Source organism: Hippocampus comes, unplaced genomic scaffold (assembly GCF_001891065.2).
Source record: "Hippocampus comes isolate QL1 unplaced genomic scaffold, H_comes_QL1_v1.1 scaffold6, whole genome shotgun sequence".
NCBI classification, from domain to species: Eukaryota; Metazoa; Chordata; class Actinopteri; order Syngnathiformes; family Syngnathidae; genus Hippocampus; species Hippocampus comes.
The window spans coordinates 1387957-1411893 of record NW_017805833.1 but is presented as its reverse complement, the minus strand read 5'-3'; the positions used below and the strand labels follow the sequence as shown (position 1 = coordinate 1411893).

At 42.4% G+C, this 23937-nt stretch overlaps 2 protein-coding genes across 8 annotated transcripts in view; both read left to right on the top strand.

The window, feature by feature from the left end:
• The window catches only part of dock10 (dedicator of cytokinesis 10), a 63363-nt gene extending 44434 nt beyond the window's left edge, over positions 1-18929 (top strand). For 3 of the 7 annotated variants that reach the window (XM_019887615.1, XM_019887613.1, XM_019887616.1), the window contains exons 26-57: positions 36-149; positions 240-311; positions 395-541; positions 1144-1227; positions 1332-1428; positions 1560-1592; positions 2248-2426; positions 2795-2911; positions 2989-3106; positions 3205-3326; positions 4484-4598; positions 5024-5090; positions 5319-5366; positions 7032-7133; positions 7527-7639; positions 7709-7824; positions 9092-9229; positions 9310-9492; positions 9579-9689; positions 10239-10454; positions 10963-11020; positions 11879-11980; positions 13408-13514; positions 13590-13712; positions 14359-14472; positions 15348-15494; positions 15558-15768; positions 16673-16863; positions 16969-17069; positions 17611-17749; positions 17871-17943; positions 18655-18929. In XM_019887615.1, coding sequence (XP_019743174.1) covers positions 36-149; positions 240-311; positions 395-541; positions 1144-1227; positions 1332-1428; positions 1560-1592; positions 2248-2426; positions 2795-2911; positions 2989-3106; positions 3205-3326; positions 4484-4598; positions 5024-5090; positions 5319-5366; positions 7032-7133; positions 7527-7639; positions 7709-7824; positions 9092-9229; positions 9310-9492; positions 9579-9689; positions 10239-10454; positions 10963-11020; positions 11879-11980; positions 13408-13514; positions 13590-13712; positions 14359-14472; positions 15348-15494; positions 15558-15768; positions 16673-16863; positions 16969-17069; positions 17611-17749; positions 17871-17943; positions 18655-18710 — 3714 coding nt within the window. In that variant the 3' untranslated portion in view covers positions 18711-18929. The remainder of the gene's footprint in view (positions 1-35; positions 150-239; positions 312-394; positions 542-1143; positions 1228-1331; positions 1429-1559; positions 1593-2247; positions 2427-2794; positions 2912-2988; positions 3107-3204; positions 3327-4483; positions 4599-5023; positions 5091-5318; positions 5367-7031; positions 7134-7526; positions 7640-7708; positions 7825-9091; positions 9230-9309; positions 9493-9578; positions 9690-10238; positions 10455-10962; positions 11021-11878; positions 11981-13407; positions 13515-13589; positions 13713-14358; positions 14473-15347; positions 15495-15557; positions 15769-16672; positions 16864-16968; positions 17070-17610; positions 17750-17870; positions 17944-18654) is intronic. The other 4 variants (XM_019887617.1, XM_019887619.1, XM_019887614.1 and 1 more) reach the window with 3 other exon arrangements.
• Positions 18930-21059: 2130 nt separating this feature from the next.
• LOC109526366 (uncharacterized) lies at positions 21060-23926 on the top strand. Its single transcript, XM_019887630.1, has 3 exons — positions 21060-21663; positions 22469-22688; positions 23772-23926. The coding sequence occupies exons 1-3, from the start codon at positions 21204-21206 to the stop codon at positions 23893-23895; spliced, it is 804 nt and encodes a 267-aa protein (XP_019743189.1). The 5' UTR covers positions 21060-21203; the 3' UTR covers positions 23896-23926.
• The last annotated feature ends 11 nt before the right edge of the window (positions 23927-23937 follow it).

The window sequence follows — 23937 nt, the reverse complement described above, 5'->3', positions numbered from 1 at the left end:
TGTGTGTGTGTGCGTGCGTGCGCGCGCGCGCGTAGTATGTGTTCAAGTCAGAGGCCCACGGATTCAGGACAGTGCACGAGGAGTTGGCTAAAGGCATGACCTTTGACCTGCAGAGCAACGAGCAAGCAGCAGTTCGGAATGTCTTAAAGGTTCGTCTCTCGTGGCGTTATCGAGCGTTTCATCGTGCATTTCTAAACATCGATAGATGTACGGACGACAACGACGACATCTCTTTTCAGTTTTCCTGGTTCTTCTTTGAACTCATCGTCAAGTCCATGGCCCAACATTTGGTTGACGGAGACAAATTGAAGGTAAGCCGGCGTACTGATGCAGTCTTACATACCGTATTCCTTGACCGTTCATTTCCGACTGATATTCCGTCCGTTCGCGGCAGCTCCCCAGGCCGCAGCGTTTCCCCTCATCCTACCAGAACCGTGTGGAGACTCTGGTGGAAAAGGTGTCAGAACATATCTTCTGGAAGTACAAAGACCTGACAGAGGAGTCACGTAGCGCCAACTCAGCTGTGGCAGCTTTTGTCAAGGTGGGATTTTACTTGAGTCGTCCGTATTCTGTCGCGCTCGTTCTCATTTGGGTCGTGAGGGAGCTGGCGACGTTGACAGTTGAGTAAACCCAGGATTGGCCACTAGTCGGGTTTTTTTGGGGGGTGCGGGGGTTAATAAAATTGAATCAAAAGGACTGCTTTAAAAAAAAGCTTTCGTGGTTTATGTATTTATTTTTTGCATTGTTGTACGGCGATACAGATGAAACAAGGTTGACAATCATTTGGGAATTGTCGTTGAAATGATTTTTATGACAAACTACTTTTGATTTTTTTTTTAATCTTGCACAGCACAAATATTCCATATATAAATAAAATACTAAAACTTGTGAAAAATGAAACCTTAAGGAAGCATAAATTCATAAAAACCAAGAAACCTACTGTAAAAAAAAAAAAAAAAGAATTAAAACCAAATAGAACCAAAATCCGATTATAACTCTGCAGAGTTGAAAATATGAGCTTTTTTTTTTTTTTTTAATGCTGCTTTGGTATTAAATCTCATTCGACTGCGTGTGCGAGTGTTCTACTTTTAGCCCCTGATTTGTCTGAACAACTACAGTGTGTTGTGAATTGTGTCCCCGCAGCGTTGCTTCACCCTGATGGACCGAGGTTTCACCTTCAAATTAATCAGCAACTACATCAACATGATCACTGCAACTGACAGCAAGGTAGACTCCCCAACGGAGAATCATTGAAAACAACACCACCACCACCACCAACAACAACAAAATTCTCTTTGTGCCGTGAATGTAATCTGTTTTGTGTTTTACAGGTGTTGTGCGAGCTCAAGTTTGAGTTCCTGAGAGAGGTGTGCAACCACGAGCACTACATCCCCCTCAGCCTGCCTCTGCCCTCGGCTCGCATCACAGGTAATTCATGGGGCCGTTGACCCGTTTGTGTTTTCAATCACATCCCCACTTTCATTTGTCTGTTATGGTAACGAGCTGTCTCTCTCTTCCCTACCCTGTCACCTCTTTCGTCATGTATATTTCCATATCAGACCATGCATCCCCAGAGCCACAAAGCACTCATGGTAAATATGTGCACTCTTGTTTGGGTGTCCAAAACATGATAGAAAGTACAATTTAGGGAAACATTAGTTATTTTCTCGATTAACATACAGTGATCCCTTGCTACTTTTTGGTTCACTTATCGCGGTTTAAGCGCATCGCGAAAATGCCGCAAAAGGTCCGCGAGAGGCAGTGAAAGTCAGCAAAACAACAGCGAGTCACAATAAAGCAACATATACAGTACTACATGTAAATTTCATATTTATGTTTACTGTATTTTGTTATTTATACACTAATCTATCCTAACTTAGACATCTTATACAAGTACATATCGATTAGTATATAGCATTAAGTAATGTTAATGACTACAAACATTTACTTCTACATTCATGTACTGTATATCATTACATTTTGCCTTATAAATATTATATATACTCATTCACATGTACATATACTTGTATGGGGGGGCGGGCACCTACTTCGTGGATTTTTCTCTTTCGCGGGGGGTTCTGGTCCCCATTAACCGCGATAAGCGAGGGATCACTGTATTTGTTTGATAATGGAGTCGCTTATGCAAAGCAAAAATGTCTGTGTGTGTGTGTGTGTGTGTGTGTGTGTGTGTGTGTGTGTGTGTGTGTGTGTGTGCGTGTGCGTGTGCGTGTGTGCGTTATATTTCAGCCTCTGTGCCAGAGTACAATCTGACCGGCGAGTTCTGCAGGAAGCACTTTCTCACGGGCCTCTTATTACGAGAACTGGGGCTGGCCCTGCAGGACGAGCAGGACCTCAGGCACCTGGCTTTGGCCACACTCAAGACCCTCATGGCCAAACACTCGCTGGATGCTCGCTACGCCACCAAGGTAGACAAAACATGTCTCATTCGGGCTGGATGATTATGGGGGGAAAAAAAGAATAATCATGATTACTTTGATGGATATTCAACGCACGATGAATCGACATAATTTTTTGATGTCAAAATGTCAGATTTATTCAACGACCATATCACCACTTTTACTGTAACTCATAAGAGCAACGAGACAACAAAAACAACCCCCCCACACCCCCTCAAAAAAATTACTTTACTTTAGCCGCATTTTAGTCTATTTATTTATTTATTTATTTAAATCATATCATTGATAAAAATGTCTAAAAATTAGGTCCTGGTGCACTGGTGGTTTAGGACTTTTGTACAACACTGTGTTTTTGTTCTTCTTATGATTATTTCCAGGAGAAGCAGGCAAGGATCGCCTCACTTTATCTGCCTCTGTATGGTCTGATCCTGGACAACATGCCTCGCTTCTTCCTCAGGGACCTTTTCCCCATTTACTTGACCGCTAGTAATCAGGTAAAGTACCCGTAGACTGGACATGGCGCACGTATGACTACAAAGCTGTAAGCTGAGGTTCGCTGACTGACTCGCAGGGCTCTCGAGACGACCTCAGCGTCGGGGGAGGCGTGGCCGGAGGGACGCTCCCTGTTACTCGCCACGGCAACTCGGTGGATGCCTCCTTCTCCAAAGAGGTGCTCAACTCCATTACAGGTAGTTTGGGACTGAGACTCAACATTTTCTTGCAAGTAAAAAAAAAAAAAAAATGTGTGGATGAGGTCACTGACACCCCCTCATTTTCCTTCTACTAGCTTTCTCGTCTTTGGCGGTTGCGACGGGCAACCAGGCCGAGTCTCGGGGCTCCCTGATCAGCGTGGACTCCAACCCCAGCAACAGTGACAGGAACAGTGAGAAGATGGATGGATGTGAGAAGGTGAGGAGTGCTTGTTGTGATGCGTTTCAGTGGATTTGCAATAGAGGTTCAGTTTGATTTATTGAACTTTAAAAAAAACAAAAAAAACAGGCTGGTCTTCATTAAATTTCACAGAAGGCGTACATAATAAGTGGGAAAACATTCTCCCAACAAAGCTGTAGTCAGCAATATTTTTTAGGTTTTGTTTTCTAAAACCAAGTTAGAGCAGGAGTAGCAAAATACTTTTTTTTTAAATTATGGAACAGCATAACACAGAGATTTACTGTACCTCATATTCATTCAGCTGCACATATTTGATTCACCCACTCAACCGTTTTGCAATGTTTTTTTTTTTCTCAATGCACACTTTTATCCATGCTGCGCCATGCCATTTAGGCAGCAGATTGCCTCGAGTGCATTTTATTGACACATTAATGGCAAAAAAAATGCCCCATGTGCCCTCCTGCTTACCGCTGCGGTTTCAGTTTGATGCAGTGGGGTTCTACACCACTGCAAACTACAACCGCAACAATAAAGATAGTGTTCAATCAATACCTCTGTGAGTGTTATCACCTTGTCGAAAGTTTCAAAAAGTTCTCCTTGATTTCTACTTTTAATCCTGACGTCGTCATCCAGTGTTGCCCGGCTGGATCATGGTTCACCTGCCAATGAAAATCTTGTCATTAAGCAAAATAACTTCCGGCGGTCTGTTTAGGCTAATGCTAGCAAACAATGCAAAACAACATAAATGTGCGAATGAAAGGCATTGTCAAGGTGCAATAACAGCAGAGAAACACACAAAGACAAACGATGCCACAATATTTAGGCATACATCCTTTATCCTCTGCGAAGAACAACCAATGTACAGTATTTTTTGGTGGGCGGGGCAGAGGCCGGAACGGATAATTAGCATTTCCATTCTTTTCAATGTAACACCAACCCATCCTGCCCCCACCTCTTATTGGTGTACATCACACACACACACACACACACACAGATTCAGTCATTTCTATCCGTTTTATGCAAGCATTTTTTTTTTTCCGCGCGACCTCTTCAGTTATGTGTGCAATGTGTTTCAAAGGTGCGTTTTGAAACTTTTTCAAATGGTCTCTCCGTATCGTGATGCTTCATCTATTGCTGTATTTTGAGCGTGTTTCCTCACGTACGTGTGTGCTCAGTTTGCTCGGCCCCAGTCGCTCATCGGCTACGGGTCTCGCTGTGACAAGCTGGACCAGGCGGAGACGCGCAGCCTCCTCATGTGCTTCCTGCACATTATGAAAACCATATCTGAAGGTAAGAAGGAAAGTCCAAATGCTGATTATTGATGAGCCAGTTCAGTCTCAGACTCTGGTCAGTTTGCTAAGTGTGATGTTTGCTCCTTCCTACCAAGGTATGGAAGAGCCACACTGAAAATACAATGAAAATACAGCACTGTAATACTGTGGCAAACTAGCCAATACTTTATCTTCATATTTATGTTAAAATGACGTTTATGGATTGAATATTTTTATTTGGAACATGTATGCAAAAAGAAGAAGAATGAAATTGAAACGGAAACAAACTAATCAAGATTTATTGATGAATTTATACTCATCTTTCGACTTTATTCTTCTGGTTAAAAGACATGACCATGATTTAGAACAAGTGCGACCGACTCCAATGGCATCTACACATTTTTTTTTTCATTTTCTTTTTTATTGTTCTTTTGTCTTCTTCAGATGTGCTGGTTTCTTACTGGCACCGGGCCATCCACCAAGAGATCTCGGATTTCTTCAAAATATTAGAGTAAGGGCTTCTCTTTCTTCATTGTCGAGTGCACTCAGAGAATGCAAGAAGAGTTGGATTCCGCGGTGGCAGACTAATTGAAAACATGTAAATGAGGGCACAGAGGCCACTCCAGAAATGCTTGAAATGAACTTGTGTGCTCAGCTTTGAGCTCAGTTTTGAAGCAATACATTGTAATTGCGTGGGGGGGGGGGGCTTTTTTTTTGTGTCTATTTTCCTTTTCTTTAGGCTCTGCCTACAGCACTTCAGGTTCATGGGCAAACGCCACATCGCCAGGTACGACTCCTTTTTCATTGCAACAACACTGCACATATTCCGTCGCCTCATTAAGTCGACATACATACACATGTCGACCCGAACATGTATTATTCATGCGGCGCGTACAAACACAGGTGAAGCAGGAACACTAATGTGCGCCGCGTATTCCTGTGCACACTCGAGACGAGGAATGAAAACGGGGAGGGGCGTCTCGCTCTTGTGTGAAACGCAGCTGGATATGGTCGTGTAGTATTTGGCAAGTGCACCGTGGGGGTTGTTCTCCCCGACTCTGTGTGTGTGTTTGCAAGACTACTGGAACCGAGCCACTGGCAGCCCTCCCTCCATCTTCTGGTTCCATACCGGCTAATTAAATTAGCTCTCACTCTCGACGATACCATGCAGGCTGAAGGGAACACGCGGCTTATACCGCGCGAGAGCATTAAGAGAGTAAAGATAGCTGGAAGCCGAGCTCACTCTCAGATGTGGCGCAGCCTGTCAGGGAGCCTGTGAGCTACTTAACATTGGTCTGTGATAGCGAGCCGAGGGGGGAGAGCACACCCTGTGTCTGCCTCGCTGCTGGCACCGTTTGATGCTCGCATGTTTCAGTGCAAGGCGCCCCTTGAAGTTGCCGCGCCGGCATTACATTGGCAGTGTTTCCAGACAAGCTATATGTCAACCAGTCGGTTATTAATTCAAGCTATGATTGAATTGCTGTTTTGTTTTTTTTTCACATGTGCATAGTACAGGCATGCATCACTGTAATAATGTTCTATCCGTGTTCCCGCCCGCATGCCTCGTCAGTGACTGTGCACTGATGGATTGTCTTCACGTCAAGTGATCATGTCCCCTATTTTGCATATGTGATAGACGCATGCTGTATGTACCCTCACTGGCCACAACATTTGGTACAACTACATTGTTTTTCATCAAAAGTTGTGCCTCGGCAAGGATAATCATGAGCAGTTTTTATTGACATTCTGAGAGAGGAATTAATTGAATATGCGTATTATTGTGGTGTTTGTCGTATTTTGACGAGAGGTACAACAATCCATCGACATCGACTCGATGATCAAATGATAGTGTTGGTGATAAACGTACATTTTATTATTCACGGAAGGATAATTTAAATCAAAAGTGTATCTAATATTGTGGCCGGTATGCGCATGTTCTCTTCAACCTCGTGGCTTGCTGCACTCCATTTGTCTTTCCATTCATCTGACCAAGCACTATTTTTTGATTAATTATTGTTAGTATTTTTTATTTTTTTGCATTCAAGTGTGATCTGGCTTCATTCAGGCATCAAACAGCACCGCTGTGCATTTTAAACATCTGTTCAAAGGGATCAGGTTACTGAGCTGCGCTGTTGTCCAGTTTAACTGGTATTCACTTGTCCCCTGCCATGCACTTTATTAATGTCATTCCCAGTTCTCTATACTCACCACTTACATACTTGAAAGAGTCATTATAACTACCCATTGTTACTGTGGACTAATTCCAGTAAAACCTTAGGTAAAAAAAAAAAGAACCCTCAGCCTTTTCTCAGCCTTAATTTAAGACAGTGTTTTGACAAAGCTGCAGATTCCGCGTCCTATTTGCACCACACAGATGTTTTGTCACACGTAGCATGATATTCACTAATAAGCCCTACTAATGTTAGCTGTGATGTCATTGGCTCGTGAACAGGAAGCTAGCAGCGGCGCTAAAGCTGGCCCAGTCCACCCACGCCAATGGCACCCTGAAGGTCCCTAACCATCCCTCCCAGCCCTCAAGCCTCCTCCCTCAATGGTAACCAGCCTCTTACCGCTTGAGCCACAATGAACACAGCACTTGAATTGTCCTGAAAGCTACAAAAACAGAAAAGAAAACTTGTACTGCAAGCAAAATCAATCTTAAATATATATTTATTGTATTTATTCATCAGCGAGGTGATCGCCACATAAATATTGATGTCACGTGTAAGTGTTCTGAGCATGCTTCCCATTGTTTGGTGTGATTTGTTGTTGCTCCACATGTGCTAATAGACTGTAGCAACCATTTTTACGTACTGGTAGCTGTTCTTTTTTTTTTCTTTATTTCAATGGATTATTCTAGTGTGCTTAATGAATAGACCAGTGAGAGTATTTGCAGGTTGCAGATCAATGCAATCCACACAACAATTTCTGCTTCTCATTCCACCAGGATGGCCTCCTCCGGAGGGGACGGTCACCGACAGGCACGCTCCCAAACTATGCCCATCATCCGGGGCAAAAACGCCCTCACCAACCCCAAACTGCTGCAGATGATGGAAACCGGTAGGGCATTTCCAACAAACAGTGAATAAAATGTTATTCACGTCATTAAAGTCCACTTTCTGTATCTAGATGGGACTATCCAAGATGGGGACAATCTGAGTCCCACTGATGTTGAAGCTAATTTGTCCACTGAGGTGGCGCTCACTGTGCTCGATGTTTTGGAGCTCTTTGTGCATCATCACAAGGTGTGTTTTCCTGTTCACGCCACATGTCCTGAAATGACACGGTACACTGTCACATAGAAAACATTGGAGTCATTAAAACCTTTGTTTCTTCAGTCTAAACTCACTCAAGCCCAAGGCCAGTCTAGCATTAACCCTTTGAGGGACAACGGTTACTGCAGTCGACAGCTTATCATGTTATAATGGTTACAGGGTGCATGAAAGGGTTTAGCAAAGCAGAAATCAGCGAAAACTAGTTCCTTGTCCTTCTTAGGAGGCACATTACATTGGTATGCTGCATAATTCAGTCTATTTACATGCGCCCCAATAAAGAAAGTTTATTGTGAAAACACAATTCTTGGAAGTTGCTTAAAACATGTTTTTTGTGGATATCGTAGGAACAGAGAGTGGCGCGACAGTAAATGTGCACTGACTATGCAAAATAAGTTCTGACATTAAGCTGGTGGCAGCAAACTTCTCAATTAGCACGCAGTTTGCCAGATACTGAGCAAATTCTTCCAAAAAGAGAGCAAGTGATTACTTCAAGATGTGTAATGCCACTCCCGGTTGGAAGTTTGCTGTCCAACTAAACATAGAACAAAGAGAATTACAGTTTGTGTATTTTAACTAAAACATATGGGCCTTATGTAGGCCCGTTAGCTTATTGCTGACACACAAAGCAAACCGCTTTAGACACAGAATAGATGCCATGATATTTATGACCCATTAAGCAACAGATATTTGAACACAAACGGTGCAACAAGATATAGACAGACGATATCACAGTACGCACAGGCATATCTTTTTTTATCCTCTTCAAAACAACTAATATTACTGAAGCTAGTTTGAGCTGTTGTGCCCGTCTTCCCTTGAGGTGGACAGCATTTATGTATGAAGTATACTGCCCCCTTGTGGCAAAGGCGATTACACCGGAAGGGGCAGCAGAATGCCCACTATGAATTATGATGCACAAACTGTCTTAACTTTTCACATTATATTTGTTTACTTTATAACTGTATCTTTTTGTAACGTATGCTACTTAATTCTTGGTTCCTTTTAAGTGCAAGTGCCAGCCCTCATGTGTCCAGTTGGCAATATAAATATGAATAAAAACAAAAGTGGAAAATATATTTTTGAAATTCAAATGCAAGTACTGCACTTTTCATTTTATGGCATCTTCACAGATTGCTAAACGTGAGCATGTTGAGGTTAATCCTTGATGTAATAATGCCCCCTGGTGGAAAAGCAACCAACCTTTTCAAAGTTGTTGACACTCCTTGCAAAATTCCAGAAACAACTGCTGCTTGATGACGGACAGAACGCACTGATGAAGAAGGTGCTGGACACCTACCTGCTCTTCTTTCAAATCAACCAATCAACCGCCACCCTTCGCCACATCTTTGCTGCACTCAGGCTCTTTGTACAAAAGGTGTCTTATGCCGGCACGTTGATCCCCTGTAACAGACCACAGGTGACATTTTTTTTTTCCTTCCACTCTCTTCCTGTTAGTTCCCCAGCGCGTTCTTCCAAGGCAAGGCGGATCTTTGTGGCTGCCTGTGTTACGAGATCCTCAAATGCTGCAACCATCGCTCCAGTTCCACCCAGACGGAGGCGGCGGCGCTGCTCTATTTTGTCATGAGAAAGAACTTTGAGTTTACTAAGGGAAAGTCGATAGTGCGCTCGCATCTTCAGGTTCGTGTGCCAAAAAAAAGTATTTTGTTTTCTCCCCTCAAGTGCAATTGTGAATAAATGTGTCTTCTTTTCTCAACCGCTTTTAGGTGATCAAGGCAGTGAGTCAGTTGATAGCCGACGCTGGCATTGGAGGCTCGAGATTTCAGCAGTCGCTTGCCATTGTTAATAACTTTGCCAATGGAGATGCTCCACTCAAGGTGAAGCCCCTCAAATCGAATATTTTACTGCCATGTGATTTGCCAGAGAATCTCTGGTGGTTCCGTGATTGTGGTGCCAGCTCCATCAAAATTGGTTCAATTTGGAGTAGGGGGGGATGAGGAAGAGTCTAGGCCATATGCTGCATTCACACTGCAGGTTGTGAAGCCCATTTCGGATTTTTTTGTTAAATACAATCTTTTTGTGTACTTGTTCATGTTACAAAAAAAAGTGACTTCTAATGTGAGCGCAATATAACCGTGATGTGACATGCATGCGCAAAAAGCATGATGTCGAGTGATGTGCGACCCCTCCACCCCCAAAAAAACAAACAAAAAAACGACGTCACGTGGCTCAGTGTTTTCTGTAAGTAAATATGGTCCCGTGAGGCTCATTTCATATTGCCAGAGTAGCGAGTTGTGAGGAAAAAAAAAAAAAACAATATCTGGCCTTGGTGCAGGTCATTTACTCTTCCAAATATAATGATGTTAGTAATTCTGTGACCGCCAGCCGTTTGGTGCACGACATCATCAGCTTTGGTCTTTCTGCAGAATTCTCCCTTCCCGGCCGAGGTCAAAGACCTGACCAAGCGAGTCAGGACGGTGCTGATGGCCACGGCGCAGATGAAGGAGCACGAGAAGGACCCGGAGATGCTGGTAGACCTTCAATACAGTTTGGCCAACTCATACGCTAGCACGCCCGAGCTACGGCGCACCTGGCTGGAGAGTATGGCTAAGGTCCACGTCCGCAACGGCGATCTCTCCGAGGTACTTTTTTAATTCTTCTCCTATGTGGAGTGTGTGTGTTCTCTTGTGTGGGTTTTCTCCGGGTACTCTGGCTTTCTCGCGCACTCCAAAAATCGATGTGTTTAACTCTTTCATTCCACAAGACGTACTTGTACGTCTTTTTAAAATTAGGCCCCGCCTACCAAGGACGTACTTGTACGTCTAAGTCTTTTTTTTTGCATCATAGAGAGGAGGAAGGTCTGATGCAATCTGTGAATGAGAATAAGCCGTTTGCATTGTAAATTATGTAAAAAAGCGACCAGTAGGTGGCAGTGGTGCCTCACGTGATTGAAATGCATGCTTTTACAAAAAGCTCTTTTTCTCCGTTTTTTGCCCAGGAATCGCCATTTCCATGAAACTTAGCCATTTTGTAATGCTGATTGCTCAAGAATGGAAAAAGATGGGTAGAAGTCATTCAAGTTGGATTTGAATGCTGATTCATGCATCTCTTATCTCCCCCCCCCCCTCCCCAATCCTCCACCTCCCATAGGCCGCCATGTGCTACATACACATCTCTGCTCTGATTGCCGAGTCCCTTAAGAGAAGAGGTGAGTGCGCACCCATTCCTGCAAAAGCTTTCTTGCAGCATGCTTTGTCAATGTATGCTCTTGCACACGCGCGCCACGTGAACAAAAGTATTGGGACACCAAACAGGACGTGAACATATGAAGTTGAACAGCTTCCGGTCATCCGGGAAGTCTCTTTGTGGTCATTTTGGTGAGGTTTGATGGGGTTGAGATCAGGTCTGTGACAAATTACAGCCTTTGTGATTTGAATTTTGTATTCTACTACATTGCGATGTGGAATTACATTCAATGAAATGTTCAGTCCTACTTAAAATTCTAAAGAATTACTCTGAAAGGACAATCAGCAGTCCGAGTCCAAACCTTGTTGGAATGATTGATGGATTAATTGACCGAGTGATTTAGAGGTATGTCTCAATAGTTTTGTTCATATGACATTTCTCTCTTTTCAGACATGGTCACTTCTAAAATAGAAGTCATGATCACCTAACCATTTTTCTCTGTCTTTGCTAACATGGTTACTGCAAGGTGGTGCGATCGTGTCATTCTCGTTGCGGGAAGTTGGCGTAGACGCTTGCGTTCTGTTTGCATTGAAAAAATTTGAATGTCGGACTTGACAGAGAATGAAAATGGATCCCCAAGCGAGTAAAGTTCTGTCATTCCATAACTGCTGACTTCCTCTAGAATTGCTCGACTAACATATTGCATGTCACCTTTTCCCTGTGTCCATTCTTTTTCCATTTTAACCCGGTGTAGTTTTGCATGCCTTGCATGCATGCGATGAACACAAGCTGCCTCTCTGCTTGTGGACATTTAAAAAAAAAAAAATGTAAACCTACTTCCTCCCCCTCCTCCCACTCCTCCTCCTCTCCCACCAAACAGGCTACTGGAGAGCAGACAAGGCCCGGATATCCAGCGTGTCCCCTGAAGAAAGTCCTGTCTTTAAATGTAGCTCCTTACTAACCACCTCCCGAGACCAAGACAGTGAGTGTGTGGGCCTGGGGATGTTTGGGTCAGTCAGGACTTTGTGATGCCGGAGAAGGGGATGATAGGAGCAAATGTCGTGATGTGTTCAACAGGTGGACGTCGATGCTTTCGAGGAAAGGCAACAAGTCGGGCCGTCACAGTTCCTACAAAGAACCGATAACATTTTGCTCAAATTGTGCGTGGCCACTGCTCTCGTATCCCCATGCCTCAATTAATCGCCGATTACATCATCCACTTGCACTGACAAGCCCAGCACCTCAAATAGATGCCTGCCCTGTATAGATGGACTCCCATGTGTTTGGTATTCGCAGAGGATGTCCAGTAAATATCAAAAATCCCCTAGTGATATACACCACCTCAAAGGTTTGCAAGTTTACCGTCAAACTGAACATAAAACAAGTAACAAATGCACGTTATGTATTGAACCAAACCACCTAATGTTCCCTGCCAAAATTCCGCCAGGTTAATGCTACCACACCATGTAAAATGCCATAGAAAGGCTAACTATGAGCATTGTTGTAGTGGTGGTTTCTCCTATTAAGCATTAGATACTTGAACACAAACGGTGGAGCAACACACATGGATGGATAATATAATCATGCTCACAGGCATAAGAAACCCTTGGGATTCTTTGAATTTTCTTAACTCGGACATGTACATATTATTTGAATATTTTCAAGGAAAAGAATAGGACATTACGTGATTCTCCCAACTTTTAATCATGCGAAGCACGAAAGTGAAGTACCGGGACTTTTTTTCAATGTATCCTCTTTGTGAAAACTGACCAAATAATATTGTAGCTTACAGAGAGCTGTGACCAGCTCCATGTGTGATATCTACATATGCGCTGTATTATGTTACGCCCAGGTTGGCAAGGCGCGCACAACAGAAAAAACAGAAACTGAAGCATAAAATGTGGCAAAAACTGTAAAATCCCTTATTTCACAATTACTCTGTATTTACAAGGTGTAATATTATGGAGTTCTTTTTTTCCCTCATTAAATGGGAGCACAAGCTATGTGCCCAAACTAATCTAAACACAGTATTCTGAATAATATTACATTTTTCAGAATAAGAATTAAGCAGATGAATCCACCCACGTTCAGCCATCTCAGGAGACTGACATTTTAGTGCCTCCGCTGTCCACTGAAATTGACGTCAAAATGCCCTCGGACTCGCATTGCGAATGCCACGGCTCAAATGTTTTCTGGGTTTTGTCACATGACGTCTGAGCTAGACAGCACTTGGACGTCAATTTCAGTTGACAGCAGGATGTTGATGCTGCGTCGAATGCCGTACTCCTTGCTACTCTATCTAAGGAAATCGAGTCATTGTGGTGTAATCCAGTCATCCTGTATGGTGTGCTTCTTTTAATGAACTGTAAGCCCACCCTGAGATCCTTTTCATTCTTGTTACAACCCCAGCATCGTTTTCTCTGGGCTGGGCGGCCTTCATGTGCATCAGCCCTAACGTCAAAGAGGAGGGAGCCATGAAGGAAGACACGGGTACACAAGACACCCCCTATACTGAGGTCAGTTTTAGCTCAAGGCTGCTTACCTTTTCCGACCGCCAGTCTACTTTTAATGGAAACGTACTTGGTGTGTAGGACACCTTGGTGGATCAGCTGGAGCTGTGTGTGGATTACCTGTGGAAGTCGGAGAGACACGAGCTCATAGCCGATATCAACAAACCTGTCATTGTTGTTTTTGAGAAAAGGAGAGACTTCAAGGTATGATCATTATCTCGAGTAGTGATTTTAGTGGTACATGGGCTCCCTCTAGTGATATGTGAAGAATCACCGAATTTAATGTAAACTGTGCCAGGGTTATAGTAGTTTAGGATTTTATTTTATTTTTTAATGTAGTTATTTTTTTACAGCAGCTTTGCTAGTTTTTCTTTTTTGGAAAATGCCTCATTGTAGTTTAGTTGTTATTAGTTTTAGTATTAGTTTTAATTGTTGAATATGAGGTATTGGTTACTTGCAGGATTAGAAAAAGTGACGGATGTATCAATGTCGATATAGATAGATAGATATTTAGAAATTAATTGACAAGGATGAAAACAAAGCACAGTTTCTATAATTTTGGTTAGTTTTGTAAAGCGTGCAATGCAGATTTAGTGATCGTTTTTTTGACGAAAAAATGCTTGTTTTTATTTTATTTTTTCGAAAATGCTTTTTCAATTTTCATTTTTGTTATTTCGATCAATTTTGTGAACTGCAGTAACATTGAATTGTGTATACTTTTGTGGGTTAATTTTGCTTTCAGTACAATTCATTTGTTCATGAAAGTTCTGTTATAATTTATATGTATTTATCGAAGTTAAAAGTTTGAAAAGCAGTGCGTTAGCTTTAATAGCCGTGTTTGTCTCCGCAGAGACTGTCAGAGCTTTACTACGATATCCATCGTTCTTACCTGAAGGTGACAGAGGTGGTGAACTCAGAGAAACGGCTGTTCGGACGCTACTACCGCGTAGCTTTCTATGGACAGGTGAGGGGACTCTTGCTGTGCGTCCCGTCAACCGAATGTGTTTCGTCATTGTTGAATTAGTTCTGGCCTAATATTGAAGTGGCAATCTTCCAAGTAAAAAAAAAAAAAAAAATCCATGCTTTGTTTCCAAACGTAAAATATAATGTCTTTTTTTCATTTGTCATCACTAGAAATTAAGCATTTATTGTTTGTAAATTCACAATGTTAGCAAACATTTGGGAATATGTCGGTTGACGGCATCAAAGTCAAACTATTTAAATTTATGCTCTTGTACTGAACTTCACTTCTTAGTGAAATACACATCTTAGAAACACCTGTTGGTACAGTACAACGGCGGGAAGAAAAGTGCCCAGATAATATACAGTGTATATTGAAAGTGATTTATTATGCTGCGGAATGTTTGATAACAATTTTCATTTGATCTCCACGATGGACTTCGAGAGCCTCAAAATGCTCGACACTATTCTAAATATAAACAGTTTAGCGTCCTTAATTTCTCTGTCTGCTCTTTTCTTCCTTTTACTTTGATTATATTCCATATCAAGATTGCCATAAGTATTGCCATGTTTTTGTTTGTTTGTTTGTTTGCTAGCTAACAACTTTTCTCCTCTCCTCTCCGTTTGCCACTATTAACTCTGATCAACTCACCCTTTGGAAGGTTTGTCAAAAGCTTGCTGTGCTCCAGTTGACTCCCTCCGATCCAAAAGTTGCTTTCTGTCCTCAACAACGAGAGCAGACAGGAAGTTCATACCTCATACAGTTTTGGAATTTAACATTGTTAGCCTGACTGTAACCCAAGTGCAAAAACGTGGCGCGCTGTACATGGAATAATGTAATGAAATAGAGATTGTGGTACATATGTGTGTTACTGGTAGGGTTTCTTTGAGGAGGAGGAGAGCAAGGAGTTCATCTACAAGGAGCCGAAGCTGACTGGGCTGTCTGAGATCTCTCAGAGGTTGCTGAAACTCTACTCTGACAAATTTGGTGCCGATAATGTCAAAATGATCCAGGATTCCAATAAGGTCAGAGATGTCATTATTTATAGAAAGTAACAAAGAGCTTCATCGGCCTCTTTTCTCCATCAGGTCAATCCCAAAGACCTGGACCCAAAGTTTGCGTACATTCAAGTGACGTACGTGTTGCCTTACTTCGACGAGAAGGAACAGCAGGACAAAAGGACAGACTTTGAGAGGCATCACAACATCAACCGCTTCGTGTTCGAGACGCCCTTCACCCTCTCCGGGAAGAAGCATGGAGATGTCGAGGAGCAGTGCAAGAGGCGCACCATTTTAACGAGTGAGCATTTTATCCATTTGCAACATTGGTAACACCGAATCTAACAATCTAATACAATCCTTTCATCACAGAAAGATAATAATGTCAAACGTGCCTGAGTATGTATAATTGAAAAATAGTGATGTGCCACTCCAAGCCTAAAGGGGGTGGTAATGGGCCACACAAACCGCTTTTAGGCTTGGCCCCAATGCAGGCAGACTGTCACAACTAAAAGTGAAACTCAGTTACTCAGTCCGCACGTCCAATGATCTTCCTTGGCCCCGGCAACATAGCTATACCAAAAATATTTTGTTGTTGTTTTTTATTTTTTTTCTTTGTATTCTAGCTAAATAAATCACTAATTTACCAAGCAACTAATTAACCATGTAACAATCTAGCCAACCAATCAATCATCAAACTAATCATCGTAACTAAGCAACTGACTTACCAACTAACTACCGGTAACCAGTCAACTAATTAAAAAAAATGAGATCATCATCATCCATTTATTTAACTCAACAACCAATTTACCAGCAAGCTAACTGACCAAATTACTAACCAGCCAACTTTCCAGCCAGCTAGCTAACAAGCAACCATGCACCTACCGGTAATCAGGTTGACTATCCAAATGACTGAGCAAATATTAAACCAACTAACTCGCTAACAATCACAATGTAACTTATTTTGCTTGGCAGCGGTCATAATGCAAAGTTTGAAAATGAGTCATACCGAATTGAATGTGACAATCAATGTCACGGTTTTTAAATTTTCACTGGTTAGTGCCTCCTTCAGACATTAGGGACCATACGACTTCATATTGCGTATGAGTCTGTCAACGAAACAGTTCTTCAGTTGAATTAGCTTTTGTGAGGCTACATCACTTGCTGAAGCATTGCTTGAAATCGCTTACTCTACCTATCCTCAGCGAGTTCCAGCTTCCCGTACCTCAAAAAGCGCATCCAGGTTGTGGAGCAGCAGAGTACGGAGATGAACCCCATCGAAGTGGCCATTGACGAGATGTCCCGTAAAGTGTCTGAGCTCAACCAGCTGTGCAACATGGAGGAGGTGGACATGATTCGACTGCAGCTCAAATTGCAAGGGAGCGTCAGTGCCAAAGTGCGTCTTCCTCTCCTGTTCAAAAGCACACACATTAGCAGGAGTTGCTGTTTGGTCTCTGGCCTCACGTGGTGTTTTTTTTATTTTATTTTATTTTTTATCCAGGTCAATGCAGGCCCGATGGCGTATGCCAGGGCCTTTTTAGAAGAGAAGAATGCCAAAAAGTATCCAGACAACCAGGTTAAACTACTGAAGGAGATCTTCAGGTAGGTTTGACACCATCAGTGATTTGCGTGAAAATGCAACTGACACCCCCCAAAATACAATACAATACAATGCAATCCAATACAACACATCTTTATTGATATCATGCTATCACAACATCTGCAGCTGTAACAAAGCTTTTTACAGGACATTTACATTGTCTTCGCTACTACTTTGAAATGTCAATTATCTGCATCATCTTTACTTCCTTTTGTGACCTTTGTTGTCGATTCAAAATGACAAACACTTTGATCAATCACGAGCCGCTTGTAATGGTTGCATATCCCGAGGTCTGCCATGTTCACAAGCGTCAAGAATTGTTTTGATTTGTGGCTCATCCAAGAGAGACCCAATGCCGCTGGCCGTATTCATTTTTTTCATTTCTTACTTTCCCAGTTTAATGATCAAACCAGTGTTTGCCAAGACTTTTTTTTTTTTGTCTCAGCCCATTCCAAATAAAACAAAAATAGTTGATGGCACTTGACATCGGCTCTGAAAGAGGTAATATTGACCCGGATGTTTTTTTTTTTTTCCTGCATGCAGACAGTTTGCTGAAGCATGCGGGCAGGCTTTGGATGTGAATGAGCGTCTGATCAAGGAAGACCAGTTGGAGTACCAGGAGGAGATGAGAGCTCACTACAGGGACATGCTGAGCGAACTGTGTGCCATCATGAACGAGCAGGTGATTGTCACGTGCTTTGCGGCTATTTCCGACACAGCATCCGTTAGTCTCATCTCTCATGTCATCTGACATTATTGTTACTAGTGCTGTCCTTGTACTTATTTTTTTTTCCTACTTGCAGTTGCAAAAACGTGTTCTTGCCTCCAGCGCCACCTCTCTCTCTAACAGTTCTCTTTCCACTCTGTCTAAGACTGGTATGTCATCACTTTTCATTTTCACTCACTTACCACCTTGGCATCTCAATGAAAAAAATAATTAAAAGTCACGTATTAAATCACAATCGGCGGCCCGGTGATCCAGTGGTTAGCGCGTCGACCTCACAGTGCTGCAGTACCGGGTTCAATTCCAGCTCCGGCCTCCCTGTGTGGAGTTTGCATGTTCTCCCCGGGCCTGCGTGGGTTTTCTCCGGGTACTCCGGTTTCCTCCCACATTCCAAAAACATGCATGGCAGGCTGATTGAACACTCTAAATTGTCCCTAGGTGTGAGTGTGAGCACGGATGGTTGTTCGTCTTTGTGTGCCCTGCGATTTGGCTGGCAACCGGTTCAGGGTGTCCCCCGCCTACTGCCCGAAGACAGCTGGGATAGGCTCCAGCACTCACCGCGACCCTTGTGAGGATAAGCGGATTGGAGAACGAATGAATGAATAAATCACAATCACAATATTGAGGCAAAAAATAGTAATAATAATTAGTTTAGAAGTGTAATTTCAAACCCTTTGAGTCCTAGTTCAAACACAATGGTGCTTCAAATGTTCCTGTGTAACATTCCTGCGGTTGAAATTCACCAACATGAGATCCAGGAAGTTCCAGGCATTACATTGTAAATAAAAGTTGCTGGAATTTTAGGCGGCAATACACAAGTCAATCCAGTTTTCCAATTCTTCCTTGTTATTTTTTATGTCCAGATTCCTCACTCAAGGCAGCCAGGAATGGAGCGCCACAGCGGCTTTTGAACAGCTGACTGGAAGTTGACGCTCCCGGGAGGAATCTTTTGCCTGTTTGTAAGTGCAGCAAGTGGTAGTAGAAGAAGAAAAAGAAGACAAGGGAAGACGAAGTGTGTAGACTGTGCTCGTGCTAGTCTGTTGTCACGTTGTTGAACGTCGAATTAGCTGATGCAACGGTAGGTTCTGCTTATTTTTGGTTCTCGAGAGGCGGCCCAAACAAAAAAATATGACTTAAACACACACACACACACACACACACACACACACACACACACACACACACACACACACACACACACACACACACACACACACACACACACACACACACACACACACACACACACACACACACACACACACACACGCACGCCTTCTCTTCACAGCCTTGCCCTTTAGTTTCAGTGACCTTACCGAGCTCGAGGTGCGTTCAGCTTCTCCTTGCGTTCTATTTTTTATGAAATTTGAGCCCCCCAAAAAACAATAAGCTAATGCGAAGAAACCAAATGTGTTAATTTTTTTAAGCGTGCAAAGAGCTGAATGCACGTCCGCTCGGTTTATGAATGTAGAGCAGCTCCACAGTGCTAATTTCTATCCTTGCTAACATTTCCCCAAATATCAGCGTGCCCATTTTCAAGCGGAACCACTTAAAAAAAAAAGAAGAAAACAAAGAGTTATGTTTTGTAACATTTTTAAATGCGTTGTGACTGTTATTATTTCCTGTTTTGAATTGTATATAAGAAATATTAATATTTAAAACATTTGAAATGTTCCCTTTTTTTAATAAAATATACATATAAATATTTGTTTAGCTGACTTCACAAAAAAAAAAGTTTTATGTATAACGTTTAAATAAAATTTTGTTAATGTTGAAAATTCATCAATGGCTGATTACTGCGTTGGATTGGTTTTGCAGTGGGCTCATACTAACTTACGTTTTCTGTAGCCAACCTGGTCGCCAGTCAATTACACATAGAGACAAACGGACCATCGACACTCAAATTCACACTTATGGGATAATTTAGCCTTCAATTTGTACAAATTGTTGCATGCTGTTGAGAGGACACAGCATTGAGTGCGGAGCATACAATTTAACCGGTACAATACATATGAAAACATACTGTACTACTACTACTACTACTACTACTACTGCTATTGTAATTTTGTGGTATCTATTTGTCACACCTAAAAGCCCTTAGCTAGAATACATGGCTAAGTTGTATGAATCAAACTTGACATCATTTAATTACCTCGGATTTACAGGCCAATTTATTTATTATGTAATTGGCCTGTATTTATACCGTATAAACAGTACTATATATATTTGTTTGTGTTAAATACCAACTGGCGGCCCGGTGGTTCAGTTGCTAGCGCGTCGACCTCACAGTGCAGCGGGACCGAGTTCGATTCCAGCTCCGGCCTCCCTGTGTGAATGAGGACAACTGCCATTGAAAATGGATTTCTTATTGATGAGATGCAAATGATGAGATGATGACCGCACATGAAACTTTCACGGAAAGGGAAGTGACATGCAGTAGATTGCTGTGAATAGAGTGAAGTCGTGTGCTGCATTCAAGTGATCAGGTGTCAATTGTTTGCAGGTCATAGTCGCAGGGCAGAGTGTCTTCTTAATATTTAATGTGAATGTGTTAACTACAATCCTACTTTTCAGACCCATTTTCCATCTCTTCACTTGGCCTGTTTTTTTGCGCATTGAACTGCGTCACTTGTAGTCCTTCAACACCGTCCTCCATCACCACTATCGAGCGATTTGATTGTCTCCCAGTCCTTTCCATACCGACTTCTGTGTGCTCGGACGGCGGGTGGCTCAGGTTGCCTTGAGTCAGCAGCATTCAACGCAGGTAATTGCTTTACGGGAGTGATCCCCATCCACCGAAACAGTGCTTGATACTGTGTCGCATAGTGGATCATATACAGGTACATCGTCATCGGGATTATATGCCAGTGGTGGCAAATCATCCACTAGAAATGTACAACTGCAAGTTATAACATTGATTCACACACACACACACACACACACACTGCTCTATTTCCGTGTTCAACTGTGAAACCTGATCGCCTTAAGTTTGAACTCTGCGTTGTCAGCATGTCTCGAGCAAGGAGCCATTTTGGGGTTGACATATTACCGTAATGACCATACACAAGGCGCATCGGATTTTAAGGCGCGCTGTGAGCTTTTAAGAAAATGGAAGGCTTTTAGGTGCGCCTTTTAGTGCGAAAAATACGGTATTTAGGAATTGCATTTTGTATTTCCTTGGGTAGTCTCTTGTGTGATATTAAAATTGGTTTGATGAACTGAAACCTTTCTTTGTGATAAATAATAAAAATAAATCAGGACGGGGGCTGGGGGGCAAATACTGTTTCACAGCACTGTACTTAAAAAGATAGCAATTGCTCCCCGTGTTGTGTTCAGAACCACAACGTTTCAGGTCTCCACGTGACAGGAAAGAACCCCTGCATAGTTTTCCAGAAATTGGACCTGGGTGCTAATGAATAAAACATCCCCCCCAAGGGCGACTGGCAGACCTCTTCCTTGCAGACAGATCAGCTGTATAGGCGGTGACACCATGCAGTCACAGTCAAGATCCGCACTGAGATGGTACGCATGCAAGCCAGGGACGGGCAGCATGTTAAACACCAGGCAGCACCGTGAGCTGCATGACTCACATCAACAATCTCCCGCGCTCTTTGGGAAGCCCTGGTTCTGGCAGCGCAGCAGCAGCACCATGGAAGGAACCCGCAGCCTGGCCCGGGTCATCATGGAGATGCGGGAAGAAATCAGGAAACTGGAAGACCAGAAGCGAGTGCTGCCGAAGGACAGGGACCGGGAAGTGGACCAAGAGGACGAGCAGACACGGGCTATGTTTTTAGATGAAGAGCAGGAAAACCCATATCTCAGGAGAAACGTATCCGCTCCCATTCTAAAAGGACAATTTAAGGAATATAAAGGTAAGCCGGCCTCCCACTCATCCATCCATCTATCAATCTTTTGTCTGTCAACCATCTATCACTCTAAAAGCAGTTCGGTTAAAAATAACCCAATATGGGTCAAAAAATGGACTGACCCTACTTTTAGGGATACACATTTAAAACAGCTACTATAAGTGGGTTAAATGAATAACCCACAAATCAACATCCCTCAAAAATGTGGGTTTGGTTAATTTTATAACCCACAAAACAACCCAATTTCTAGGTTGGGTTCTTCAACCACCCCTTTCACCCCACCCCTGCCGCCCCAAAATTTGGAAGATTTTATTGTTTTGTGGATTGTGTGAATGTGCCCAAAAAGTTGGGCAAATTTTAACGCAATTAGTGGGTCAAAAAGGGACCGGCCGCCACTTACTGTAGCTCAATTTGACCCCTAAAAATGGGTTATTTATTTGACCGAACTTTTTTGGGCAATATGAAAAACCCAAAAAGTTATGTCAAGTTTTTGACCCAAGCAATTGGGTTATTTAAAAATAACCCGATAAAGTAGTTTTCTCGCAATATCTATATAAAAGTAGGACCTTCAGAAAATATTGGGATTTATTCAGAAGATGTTATTCAAATTGGCCAGGTTGAAATGGGTTATTGCTTTGAAACTACAATTATAGTTGGTCCATTTCAAAATCAATTTCAGTTTCAAATGGGTTTATTTTTGACCCAACTGTTTTTTAAGGTGCAACTACCCATCCATCTACTGTATCCACTTCTATCCATCCATCTACTTTCTCTCACTGTTACTCTGGCGTGTCATGTTCTTATTCCCCAGACAAGGTTGACATGACAGTGCGAAGGTACTCCACGAACTCCAGTGCACCTGGGGTGACACGGAATGAGCGTGTAGTGGACCCTTGGATGAGCCACTTTGGATGGGCGCGTGTACAGGAGGAGATCCTGGGAGGGAATGGCAACCATGATCGCTCTGTCACCAGTGACGTGGCCTCAGCAAGCGACAGGACGTCCCTTCAGGAATATGTGCACAAGACCAGGTAAGCAAGCATTGTGTGTTGTTTTTTTACACTCAATGGACACTTCATTAGGTACTCCTGCGCCATAAAGTGACCTAAGGAGCATAGGTCCGTTGTTTTTGCACCCCTCAGAAAAATTAAGCCCGGCTTGTTAAAAATGTGTTCTCCACGTCTATTTTTAGATATATAGTACAGTGGAATTATCCTGCATTATTCTGATGTTTATCGCACGCACGGTTAGATAACTCATCTTTGACCACAGAAAAAGTGTTGAAAGCTAGCTGGCACATCATTTTGACATATTTTGGGACATGCAGATGAAGTTTGATCAAATTTGTACAATGTGGAAGAACATTATACAGTGCCGAAAAATTTGTGTCGCCTCACCCTGAATGGGGGCAAACGCAGGAGAGCCGTCCACCGGGATAAACCAGCAGTGGACGGTGTGTGTGTGTGTGTGTGTGTGTGTGTGTGTGTGTTAACTTAATTGCGTCTAATTAATAAACATTTAATTAATGTCACTAATTAACTATAATTAGGAATGGCTCGTGAAATCGAGCACGTTCATGTGGTGTATCATCTTTATAATTTGGTCCACACTTATGGAAACAGTGAGGTCTCAAGAGATCAGCTTCATTCTTTTTCTTAAAAACTGATCACTGTTTTGAATAAGAAACAAGACGACCTTTTTGCCTGCTTTTTGAAACCTCACAACTTCCTTAATTCTTAACATAGGCCTACTGGCAAAGTTTAAACACAATTTTGTTCCTTGATTCCAGCTCTTTTTAGTAACTTTGGTCTCGCTGGAAAAAAAAAAGATTTTAATTTTGTTGTCATGTACCTAATTAATATGCACCATGTGCTTGAAACTTTTCACTCCTTTCAAATGTACACAGTATAAAAAATAAATAGTGTGTGCCACCATCTAATGGCTGAAAGTGAAATTACACCCTTAATAAATTGCAATCAGAACAAATCCAATCAAGAATCCATGATGGCTAGTATTGTACTTTATTCAGTGCAATTGTCCAAGCGAAAAGTGAAAATGATTGAGTATTTGCTTGTCCGATCTTTCTCCGATGTCCTCTTCTTTGTCCCCCACAGAGACAAAGTGAAAACAGTCACATTCCTTCTACCTGTGGACGACATCTACACCAGCAAACCAGTCATGTCCAGGCCTCAGGAGGCCACACCCACCAAGCTCCCCACCACATCGTCACATAGTTAAGTACACTCATTTAAAATCATTTAAGTTAATTTAAAAAAACAA

What these genes read in the sequence shown, in the direction of transcription:
- LOC109526366 (XM_019887630.1), top strand. Translation starts at nt 21,204, where the DNA reads ATGAATAAAACATCCCCCCCAAGGGCGACTGGCAGACCTCTTCCTTGC. An exon ending in ACAATTTAAGGAATATAAAG is followed by an intron (nt 21,664 to 22,468) that starts GTAAGCCGGCCT and finishes CTTATTCCCCAG; the next exon opens with ACAAGGTTGACATGACAGTG. An exon ending in GAATATGTGCACAAGACCAG is followed by an intron (nt 22,689 to 23,771) that starts GTAAGCAAGCAT and finishes TGTCCCCCACAG; the next exon opens with AGACAAAGTGAAAACAGTCA.